Raw genomic sequence first — 12,733 nt, forward strand, 5'->3', positions numbered from 1 at the left:
CTACCCGTTATCAGCAAAATGTCTTTCTGAGGCCAAACCCTGCTGAGCCAGTGGCATTTGGAGGTTAATAAGCGCCCCATGAGTGCCTGAGATACACACTTTAGAGTAAATGACTGATTGTCTCTCGAAAGCTACCAAGCACAGGAAATTAAGTGTGTACTTATTTAATTAAATCCTCACTTTCTTGAAATAGAATTTCCTCCACAGGATCTTTAGAACTGAGTGTCTGAGTGGAATGGCGACTCTATTTGCCTGTAGTCATTAAGAAAATATCTCTGGTCAGTGTTGGAACACTTCAGTGAGCAAGAAAGACCACTCCGAGACGCCTGGCTGCGATCTGGAAGGTGGAATACAGCGAGACGGAGCTGGGTGTCTGCAGAGTGTGGGAGCACACACAGCCAAGCAGCAAGTCCCTGCTGGGGAGTCCCGGCCCTCTGCTGCTTCTCTGACGGACCCTCAACCCCTCTGATGTGGTCCTTTCTGGGAGGAGGACGCAGGGTGCCCTGGCCTGAGGACTTCCAGAAGCTGCTCCTTCTCTCTGCTTTGGTCCCTCCACCATGTTTCAGTCCTTTAGAATCTAAGTAAATATTCATGGCCTTGTACATCCAGAAGTAGGAGACAGAATATGGCATTTCTCAAAGCATGTTCCATGGAACTCTAATTTGGAGAACTTTTAAATGGTGGAGGGGGATTCCAATCCAATAGGTTTGGAAATGTTAGTTTCTTTATTTCAGTACTTCTCAGATCTTAATACACCAATATGCATCATATCATTTCCAGCCATACACCTTCCAACTCTCCACTCAAATAAAGGAGTAGTGTTGTCATGGATTGAATTGTGTCCCACTAAAATCTATACTGAGGTCCTAATCTGCACTGCATCAGAATGTGACCTTATTTGGAAGTGGGATTGTTGAATATGTAAATTAGTTAAGATGAGGTCATACTGGAGTAGGGTAAGCCCCTAATCCAATATGACTGGTGTCCTTATAAAAAGGGGAGTTCAGACACATACACAGAAACACACAGAAAGCATGCTATGTGAAGATGAAGACGGGGACCTACAAGCCAAGGAATCCCAAAGACCCAGCAAACCACCAGAAGCTAGGAGAGAGATCTGGAACAAATTGTCTCTCCAATCCCTTAAAAGAAACCAACCTTGCCGACACCTTGATCTCAGTCTTCTGGTCTCCAGAACTTCCAGGGAATACATTTCTGTTGGTTGAACCACCCAGACTATAATACCTTGGTAGTCCTGGGAAGCCAGTACAAGGGCATTCCAGGAAGCAGAGAGAAGGCATGGGCAAAGCTCATTGGTGGGAGTGTGCAGAGAGTCGGGGATGGGAGACAGTCACGTGACGCTGACATGTGAGGCTCTTAGAAAAGGGCCATGAAAAACAAGTTTAGAAAAGCACAGGCCAGGCCTTCACACCCTTAGCCCACCAGATGGCCCTAAATGCCAAATTAGGGGATCTGAATTTTATTCCAAATGCATTACAGCTTCTGAAGAGGGAATGCTCTATTCACCATGAGCAGGACAGTGCTCCAGAAAGATCACTGTGGCAGCAGCCTGCAGATTAGGGTGAAGAAGGAGGCAGGGAATGGAGGCAAACGCCATTGTGGAGGTTGCCTCAATGGTCCAGAGAAGACCAGCGACAGTTTCTGGGGATGGGGAAGGATTGCGCCTGCAGAGACAAATCTTGAGGATCTGAGGATGAGTCTGCTCTTTGCTCTTTCAAGTGATGAAAAGGTCAAAGAAGAGGTAGAGGTTTCTAACCTGGGCAAACTAGGGGACAGTGATGTAATGAAAAAAACAAAAGAAGAAAGAGAGCTTTTTGGGATGGGGTACAGTATGTAACTGACCTCAGAGTTCAAAGTTAGTCGTAGCCATAAGCTGCTGGTTTCATTGAATTCATCACATTTTCTTTAAAATGAACTTGGTGAAGTGATAAGCTGCATTTCTCTCCCTGTTTTTGTTCCCAGGGCTAAATCTGGCTGTTGACTTTTAACATTCTGTTGGTGTATACAATTCGCTGATTTGACTTCTACTGTCATTTACTCCTAAACATTCCTAAACGTAGTGTTTCTGTTGCAGCTAGCTAATACTTGGTCTCTAACATGAACACTGTGTTTAGAAATGGAGTATGGTGTGTATCAGAAAATGTAATGAGACTAAAGCTGAAAATATCAGAAAATGCCACCCTCGTCATGCCTCCCCCTGTCCCCTAACCCTCATAACAAAACTGTGGGATTACAAAGGTTGGTACCAGATAAAGCTGTGCCCTCTCACCCTTACGAGGACTGGCTCCTCGAGGCATTCTGAATGGAAAAAAAATATTTATCTAGTCTAACTGTCTCCCGCTATAATTTCTGCACAGCAAAAAGCAAGCCCTGGAGGGTCCTGATGTTACAGACTTTGTTGACCTTTGACTATTTCATATGGAAGTGGGCCCATACGCCTCTTGATATTTGGGAAATACCCAAACTAACCTCCTGTTAAGAATCGTGAGGGACTTGGGAAGAGTAGGGTCAGGGAGTACTGAGGACCCTGTCCCTGGGTAGATACCTTTCCCAGTGCTGCCACTGGGGTTAAGGGTCCGTGCGAAGCAAGCAAGAGGAACAGTGATGTTGGTCTAAAAGGGATTTTATTATTTCCCCATTGATGTAATCTACGACCATGTGGTTCTAAAATACACCTGCAAGGGACCTTCGGGTTTGTGATTTGCAAATCACGTGACTAAAGGCATCCAGTTAAAGCTCATCATTATTGATGACATTGTATAACCCAGCCATCATCCTATTTCAGGAATGTTAATTTGACTTACTGAATAACTTTCATTTTCATTCTCTTTTGCTAGTGGCTACTACAAGTCTGTCAGTAAGAATTAGATGTAATTTATTTTGGGCTCTGCAATGTTATAATGGAGTAAAGTTGGTTGGGTTCCCCCCACCCCCCGCTTCAGAAACAATATCCGGAAAACTGAAGGACATTTAAAAAATAGGTTTTCACAAAAATAAAAGTGATACCCTTCCTCTTATCTTGGTTCATGCTACAGAACAAATGGAAGACTTCCTGCCTGGTTGGACTGTACTCATTTCAATCCTGCTTATTCCAGCCCTCAAAATTAAAATTGGTGATGAAACTTTCTCTTTCAGCCAAGATGGAGTAACAAAGACCAGATTTACCCTCCTGCCTGGAACAACTAAAAATCCAGACAAACTATAAAAAAACAATGTTTTTCAGGTATTAAGCATCAAGAAATGCAGGACAGATCACTGAGGGAAAGTAAACAAACCAGGTGAGCCCTGCAGGTATTCCAGCTCACTGCCTAGAGTGAGTTTTCAGGCAGTAGCACTAGGAGCAGGAATGCAGGTGAAGCCTGGTAGCCTTCCTGAGTGAGGGGATGTAGCCAAGAGCCCTGAGAGGTCAGAGTGACTACAGTTTGCAAGGTAGAGTACTGGACAGGAGAGATCTACAGAGAGAGAGAGACAACTCCAAAGATCTGCAAGGGGATCCCCTGAGTCTTCAGCTGAGTGTTGGTCAGTACATGCAAGTTATAAAAATTATCCAACACTGGAGAAAAAACAACCCGAAAGTATTAGAAGGAAAAAATCCCCTGGTGATTACATAGGGCCAAGAATATTTTGTGTTCCTACTAGTCAGAGTGGAAAAATCTTGCAACTCATAGAACGTCATGAGAGTACTGATGAGTATAATGGTACACAGCAGCAGCGGTGAAGAACTACGTGCCCTACAAAAATTGCTGCTCTGATCAACACCTAACAAAGCTTAAACGTTAGCTTCTGAAGGACAAAAATATTTGTAAGGTATGTAACTATGTCACAGAATAGAGCTTAAGAATTTTTATATGAATACAAAAATACCCATCACCCAAGAAAGTCAAATTCACAATGTCAATAATACAATAAAAAATTACCAGGCATGCTAAGAAACAACAACAAAAATCACGATACATGAATGAGGAGAAAAATCTGTCAACAGAAAATAAAACAAAAATGACACAGATAACAGAACTAGTAGACAAGGACATTAAAACAGTTATGATAACTATACTCAGTATGGTCAAGAAGGTAGAAGAAAGATTGAACATGTTGAGTAGAGGCACTGAACAAAATATTTGAAGAAACAATGGTTGACACTTTTCCAAATCTAATGAAAACTATAAATTCAAAGATCCAAGAAGCTCACCAAACCCAAGCACCAGAAATATGAAGAAAACTCTACCAAGGCATAGCATCATCAAATTGCTTAAACATAGTGGCAAAGACAGAATCTTCAAAGCAGCCAGAGAAAAAAAAGACCTATCACATACAGACAAAAAAAAAAAAAAAAAAAAATGACAGATTTCTTGTTGGAAACAATATAAGCAGAAAGACCACAGAAGAGCAATATCTTTAAAGTATTACAAAAAAAAAAAAAAACAACTCTGAAACTGTCCATCTAGAATTCAATACCCAGTGAAATTTTATTTCAGAAATGAAAGCAAAATAAAGCTTCTGAGACATACAAAACCTAAAACAATTAATCACCAGTTGACCTGCACAGAAGACTTTACAGAAAATCCTTTGGGCAGAAGGAAAGATGAAAGATGAAAGATGAATGTTTAGATCTATGGTATGAAGTGAAGAGCACTAAAATGGCAAATATAAATATGGCAATAATAGCAAATATAAATGAATATAAAACTTGTTTAAAATCTCCTTAAGAGATAATCAACTGTTTAAAGCAAAAATATTAATGTATGATTTGCTTTACAAAATATATAGAAGTAAAATGTGGCCGGGCGCGGTGGCTCAAGCCTGTAATCCCAGCACTTTGGGAGGCCGAGACGGGCGGATCACGAGGTCAGGAGATCGAGACCATCCTGGCTAACACGGTGAAACCCCGTCTCTACTAAAAAAATACAAAAAAATTAGCCGGGCGAGATGGCGGGCGCCTGTAGTCCCAGCTACTCGGGAGGCTGAGGCGAGAGAATGGCGTAAACCCGGGAGGCGGAGCTTGCAGTGAGCTGAGATCCGGCCACTGCACTCCAGCCTGGGCGACAGAGCGAGACTCCGTCTCAAAAAAAAAAAAAAAAAAAAAAAAGAAGTAAAATGTATGACAATAATAGCATGAAGTCAGGAGGTGGGAAATGGAGGTACGTTATTGTACAGTTCCTATACAATACATGAGATGGTATAATATTCCTTGAAGGCATACTGTGATTAGTTAAAAATATATACTATAAACTCTAGATCAACCACTAACACAACAACAAAGACATATAGCTAATAAGATAATTAAAAAACACACTTCCAAATAACTATGGGTCAAAAAAGAAGCCAAACTGGAAATTAACAGTTTGATCTGAATGGAAATGAGAATCTATCAAAATCTGGGGAAAGCAGCTAAAACAGTATTGAAAGGAAATTTAGAGCACTGAATGCTGATGTTTGAAAAGAAGAAAGTTCTTAAGTTAATTATCTTAGTTACCATCTCAGTTTATCTTAATTATACAAAAAAAAAGGAAATTATATCCAAAATTTAATCATAAAAACCTTAATCCAAAAGAAGGCACAAAAGAGAGGACAGGAGACAAAGAACAGATGTGAAATATAGAAAACAAGCAGTAAGATAATAGATTTAAACCCAACAATATCACGAAACACATTAAATGAAAATGATCTAAAAATCTCAATCAAAAGGAAGAGACTGTCAGATGGGATTTTTTTTAAAGCAACATTCAACTTTATGCTGCTTATAAGAAATGCAGTTTAAACACAAAGACATAGATAGGATAAAAGTAAAAGGATGAAAAGAATATGTACCATCCTACCATTAGTCAAAAGAAAGCTGGACTGTTTTATTAATAAATATTACCAAAGAAAGATGGGTAATATTTATTAATTTGATATAGCAAAAATCAACACTGTTCAAGTGCAGTGGTACAATAATGCACATATGGTAAATGGTACATATTTAAAACGCCCAGTTTGATAAGTCTTGACTTACATTATGCCATGCACCACAATCAAGATATTGAACATATCCATCACCTCCAAGTTTTTTCAGCCTGGGCACGGTGGCTCATGTCTGTCATCCCAGCACTTTGGGAGGCCGAGGTGGGCAGATCCCTTGAGGTCAGGAGTTCAAGACCAGCCTGGCCAACATGGTGAAACCCCGTCTCTACTAAAAATACAAAAATTAGCTGGGCATGGCAACAGGTGCCTGTGGTCCCAGCTACTCAGGAGACTAAAGCACGAGAATTGCTTGAACCTGGGAGGTGTAGGTTGTGGCGAGCCAAGATTGCACCACTGCACTCCAGCCTGGGCGATAAAGCGAGACTACATCTCACACACACACACACACAAACACTAAACTAAACTAAAAATATTACCAAAGATGAAGAGAGATATTTTATAATTTCAATTCATTAGGAAAATATAGCAATCCTAAACATTTATAAGCCTAATCACAGAGCTTCATAATACATTAAGCAAAAATAAATCCACATTGAGAGATATTTCAATAACCCTTTCTCAACAATTGATAGAGTAAGTTAACAGACATAACAAGAAGGACACAGAAGACTTGAGCAATACAATCAACAAGTTTGAACTAACTGACTTAGGAAACTCCAAGCACCAACAGCAGAAGACACATTCTTTTCTAGTGCACACAGAGCATTTACTAAGATACACAATATTCTGGGCCATAAAGCAAGTCTCAATAATTTAAAATGAATCAAATTATATAAAGCATATTCTCTGATACATTAGAATTACAAATCCATAACAGAAAATTCTCTGGAAATTTTTAAATATTTGGAAGTAAAACAATATGGTTCTAAATAATCAATGCCAGAAAGAAAGCAAAAGAGAAGTTAGAAAGTATTTTGAATTGAATAAAAATGAGAACACAACATGCCAAATTGTAGGATGTAGCTAAACCAGTGCTTAGAGGAAAATTTATAGCACTAATCACTTATATTAGAAAAGAAAAGTCTCAAATCATTATGCTCCACCCCAGCCTCCCAAATAGCTAGAACTATAGGCATGTGCTGCCATATTCAGCTAATTAAAAAAAATTTTTTTTGCAGGGTAGAGACAGGGTCTCAATATGCTGCCAGGCTGTCCAGGCTTGTCTTGAACTCCTGGTCCCAAGCAATTCTCCCTCCTTGGCCTTCCAAAGCACTGAGATTATAGGCATGAGCCACTGTGTCCAGCCCCTAACAATCTTTTTGTAGAAATTGACAAACCAATTTTAAAATTTATCTTGAACTACAAAGGACCTAGAATAGCCAAACAACTTTGAAAAAGACAAATGAATTTAGAAGGCTGACACTACCTGATTTCAAGGAATATTATAAAGCTGTAGTAATGCAGACAGTGTATTATAAAAATAGACAGAGATCTGGCTGGGCATGGTGGCTCATGTCTGTAATCTCAGCACTTTGGGGGGCCAGGGTCGGCAGATCACCTGAGGTCAGGAGTTCGAGACCAGCCTGGCCAACATGGTGACACACCATCTCTATTAAAAATACAAAAATTAGCCGGGCATGGTGGCGGGTGTCTGTAATCCCAGCTATTCAGGAGGCTGAGGCAGGAGAATCACTTGGACCTGGGAGGTGGAGGTTGCAGTGAGCCAATATTGCGCCACTACACTCCAGCCTGGGTGACAGAGTGAGACTCTGTCTCAGGAAAAAAAATAAAAAATAAAAAACAGAGATCAATGGGACAGAATCAAGAAGCCAGAATTAGAATTGTATAGTTATTTGATTTTTGACAAAAGTGCAAAGGCAATTTGATGGAGAAAGTATAGTATTTTTAACAATGATGCTGGATTAACTAACTATCCATATACATAAAAGGTACCTCAAGCCATACCTCATACCATATACAAGAGTTAACTCAAAATAGATCACAGACTTAAACTAACACCCAAGTGAAAACATAGATAAAGCTTAGAATAAAACACAAATAAAACTTTTTATTATTTTTGGGCTAGGCAAAGATTTTTTAAAATACAACATCAAAATCGTGATTCATAAAAGAAAAAAATTGGTAAATGATACTTCATCAAAATTAAGATTTCCAAAGACAAACCACAGAGAAAAATCTTTGCAAATCACATACCTGATAAAGGACTTGTATCTCAAATTTCAGTATTCAGGAAAAAACCCAATCCAATAAAAAATGGGCAAATAATTTTAACAGATACTTCACCAAGCAGACATATGGACAGCAAATAAGTACACGAAAAGATGCTAATGTCATTAGCAAACAGGAGAATGCTATTTAAAACCACAACAAAATACCAGTACACAACTCTTAGAATAATTAATATTAAAGATTGACTATGCCAAGTGTTGAAAAATATGTGGAGGAGCTGGGAATGCTCATATACTGTTCATATACTGGGTGTAACAGGGCACAACAGCTTTGGAAAATGGTTTGGAAAACAATTTTGTTAAAGGTAAATATACACCTGTCACATGGCCCAGACATTCTACTCCTAGGTATTTGCCCAACATACATGAAAGCATATATGTACACAAAGACATCTTCACGAATCTTCATAGCAGATTTATTTGTGAAAGCCCCAAACTGGAAACTCCCTAGATGTCAACTGACAAATGAATAAGCAAAATGTGGTATATTCGTACAATGGACTACTACTCTGAAATAAAAGTTATGGTTCACTGATACATTCCATAACATGGATTAATCTCAATATAATTATTACAAGTGAAAGAAGGCAAAAAAATGTATATACTATATGAATCCACTTAAAGAAAATTCTAGAAAGTGCAAACTGATCTATAGTGACAGAAAGCAGGTCAGTAGTTGTCTGGGGACAGGGAGATGAGTAACGTAACTGAAGGATTATAAAGGGGTACGAAAAAATTTCGGGTTTTTTTTTTTTTTTTTTGAGACAAAGTCTCTTCCTGTTGCCCAGGCTGGAGTGCAGTGGCAAAATCTAGGCTCACTGCAACCTCCACCTCCCGGATTCAAGCAATTCTCCTGACTCAGCCTCCCACATAGCTGGGATTACAGGTGTGTGCCACCATGCCTGGCTGATGTTGGTATTTTTAGTACAGATGGTGTTTCACTATGTTGTCCAGGCTGGTCTTGAACTCCTGACCTCAAGTGATCTGCCCACCTCAGCCTCCCAACGTGTGGGGATGACAAGCATAAGCCACCACACCTGGCTTGAAAAAACTTTTGGAGGTGATGGATATGTTCATTGTCTTGATCATAGTGCATGGCATAATGTAAGTCAAGACTTATCAAACAGAACATCTTACATATGTACCATTTGCCATAAGTATATTATTGTACCACTGCACTCCAAAAGTGTTGACTTTTGCTATTATCAAGCTAGATATCATATATCTAACCCATTTGAACCAAAGATCTTGTTCTGTTCTGGTAACAGTCACGTTTTCCCTGGAAATGGTCTGATTTTCTTCAGCATAGTGTGAGTGAATGTGACAAATGTTCTTTGTTGAAGAGTGGAGTTAACCAAGGAATGAAACAGCAAGTTATAAGGTTCCAAGTTGATGCCCACTAGTGGGTGATGATGATGGGTGGTGACGGTAGCCAACATAATAGAATACAGAGGTGAAAGATAAAGAAATACAAGGAGAGGAAGAAGGATCAGAGAAACAAAGAGGTGGAACGATAGGAAGGAAAGGAAAAAGAGGGGAGACAGAAAGATAAATGGAATAGGAAACCAAGTTCTCTACTCTTTCATTTTTGTATCACACTAGTCTGTTTCTGATGAGAGGAGGGTACCGAGGGAGGGTAGATGACAAATGCTTGAATTACTTTTATACACCATATAATGATTTAAAATAATATTATTGGAAACTAAATTAATTTGTCTTAGAGAAAACACCAGATACCATGCCAGACAATTACAGACTATTTTCCTTGGTTTTCTGGATATCTTTTGCAAGGTAAGGTGATTTATATTAGAATAGGGTAATTTTCACATCAATGTTCCCCAGTAATACTTTCAGCACTTGTGTTACTTTTTTTTTTTTTTTTTTGGTAGAGACAAGGTCTCACCATATTGCCCAGGCTGGTCTCAAACTTCTAGGCTCAAGCAATCCTCCTGCCTCAGCCTCCCAAAATGCTGGGACTATGGGCATGAGCCACCATGCCTGGCCTAGTCTGATATATTTAACCCAGCTGAAGTTGGTCACAGTGGTAGACCAAGAGCAAAATTCATGCAATATCCAGTTGGTAAAGGGTTGTTATCGGAGTCTGAATTCTCCAGCCCCAGCTCTGAATGTTAAAACTAATTCTCTTCAGAAAGTACCTTCAACATAAATCCACATTTGTTTTTAGCAGTAAGAAATGGTCTGTAAGAATCATAAGGTTTTCCTACCTTGACAAAAATGGTCGAATTGCATTCCTGCAATGCCTCCATTAAACTAATCACATGGAGACACACCATTTCTACCATCTGAAACAACAAACATCAAAGTTAATTCCATTCCCAGTGATATGGAAACCTTGCAAACTAGTTTGCAGCCACAGAAGACCGATGTCCTGTGCCCATGAGGTCTTTCTGCATAATGACCATAGGAGACCACTGGCAGTGGTGTTCATTCACCTCTGAAACTTCAAACCAGAAAAAGATTTTTAAAAAGCTCCAGAGGCTTGATAATTGTCATGCCTCCCTCATTCAACTCAGGGCTGCCAATGGAATTCAGGCATTAATCTCACTAATCTGCACTGCACTGACTCACACCAGGGGATAAATGGCTTCTGTTTCCTTCATTTCTAACTATGGAACTCTTTGGATGTAAGAGTTGTGTATCACGCTAGTCTGAGAGGAGGGTACCCAGGGAGAGGAGATAACAAATGCTTGAATTACTTTTATACACCACGTAATGATTTAAAATAATATTATTTGAAACTATACTAATGTGTCTTGGAGAAAGCACCAGATACAAAGTCAGACAATTACAGACTATTTTCCTTGGTTTTCTGGATATCTTTTGCAAGGTAAGGGGATTTATATTAGAATAGGGTAATTTTCACATCAATGTTTCCCAGTAATATCTTGATCCTTTCTCAATCTTGATCCTTTCTACACAGTGTCTTCATCGGCAGTAACTGTTTAATTTACTGCAGATCTGCTTCCGAGGCTTTTTTCTCCGTGGGACAAGGTAGTCATGCTTACGACAGTTCAAAGACAGTTGAGGCGAAATCCCTCATCAGAAATTCCTACAGCTGGATTTTAAATATTCCAGGGAGATTTTTACCAGACTGGCTTATATATGGTTTAACAAAATTTTCAGAATGAATTTAATTCACATTCTTTTGTAATATCATTTGCATAAAATTCATGTACAACAAATTCATTTGTAACATTTAAATATGGAGAGTGATTTGGAGGAGAGGTATTTCTTGGTATCAAAAAAACTAATGATAGAAGGAACATTTTTAATCTCTAGCCTAAGTTTAAGGCCTCAGTTTTGTTGTCTGTGAAATAACAGAATAGAATGTTTGATCTCCAAATTCTTCATTAGTCCTAGAATCTGTGATCCAATAAATGTAATTATTTTCCATAACAGTCAGAACTATTCAAATGCTACGATTTTCACATAAACTTCCTTTAAATTGAACTAAGACATCTCTCTACACATAGAATGACTGTATCATTTGCATCTCTAAAGAACAAAGTGCTTCACTAAAGGAAATATACAATCCCCTTTCTAATTAAGAACCAAAAGAAAATACTTCTTAGACTATTCTTCAATCAATTAAAAAAAACATTTCCTGAATGCCTTTTGTGGGCAGTGTAGTGTTGGGTTTTCAGGGCACACTGGAATCATCATTATGGTGTCCCTCCAGGGCCCCTGCTCCTAACAAACAAGAACTCTACTGATGATGTCCCCATAATCAAGACACTGGTTGCAGCTTTCTCAGCTGAGAGTCCTCCTCCAATACGCAGTCAGAACCAACGGATTCCCTTGTAAATTCCTTCCATATATCCTCCAACCTTGACTCCAGGATGAATACTCCACACTAGTTCAATGAAGTGGGCTTAGGCTAGCCATACCCCAGACATTTTCCAATGAGCTCTGGAACAGCCCCTCCCTTGGTAAGCCGTCTACTTTCAATAGTACTGGATTTGAAGATTGGGAGCATAGGTCCTTATAAGGCAACTCGAAAAGGTGAGGCTCCTTTCAGGTTTTGAGCCCGGAGTTGAATGAACACCTGTAGTCAGTCTACTCTTAAACCACCACAAATAGATGACCTAATTGGCTCAAGTTTTTCCAAATTGCTTTGAAATCCTCAAATAATATGAATCTCACTCCTAACCCTCTGACATTATAGCATCAAACAACCCTTCAAGGTAGAAATTTCATACAACATACATTTGATGTTAGGCAGAAAAAATAAAAATTGTTTCTAATATTAATAACTGTACTTGTTTGCTTTTTAATATTTATATATCAATATAAAACTTTTGAGATACATATACATTGTGGAATGGCTAAATCAAGCTATTTAACATGTGCATTGCCCTACAAACTTATTTTTTGTGGTGAGAACATTTGAAATCTCTTCATAGCAATTTTCAAGTATAGAATATATTATTAACTGTAGTCACCATGGTGTACAATAGATCTCTTGAACTATTGTTTATTTTGTTTTTAATCAAAATGCTTATTTTTAATCAAAATGCTTATGCAAGTAGAACATCCAGTTT

The 12,733-nt window shown here is 38.8% G+C and overlaps 1 protein-coding gene across 3 annotated transcripts in view; it reads right to left on the reverse strand.

Moving 5' to 3' along the window:
- UNC79 (unc-79 homolog, NALCN channel complex subunit) overlaps window positions 1–12,733 on the reverse strand; it is a 287,744-nt gene that overhangs the window by 3,390 nt on the left and 271,621 nt on the right. For all 3 annotated transcript variants that reach the window (XM_033191506.1, XM_033191504.1, XM_033191507.1), the window contains one exon: window positions 10,397–10,474. In XM_033191506.1, the coding sequence (XP_033047397.1) occupies window positions 10,397–10,474 (78 nt within the window). The remainder of the gene's footprint in view (window positions 1–10,396; window positions 10,475–12,733) is intronic.

The sequence above is a fragment of the Trachypithecus francoisi genome, unplaced genomic scaffold (genome assembly GCF_009764315.1).
Source record: "Trachypithecus francoisi isolate TF-2019V2 unplaced genomic scaffold, Tfra_2.0 Lachesis_group3, whole genome shotgun sequence".
NCBI lineage: Eukaryota > Metazoa > Chordata > Mammalia > Primates > Cercopithecidae > Trachypithecus > Trachypithecus francoisi.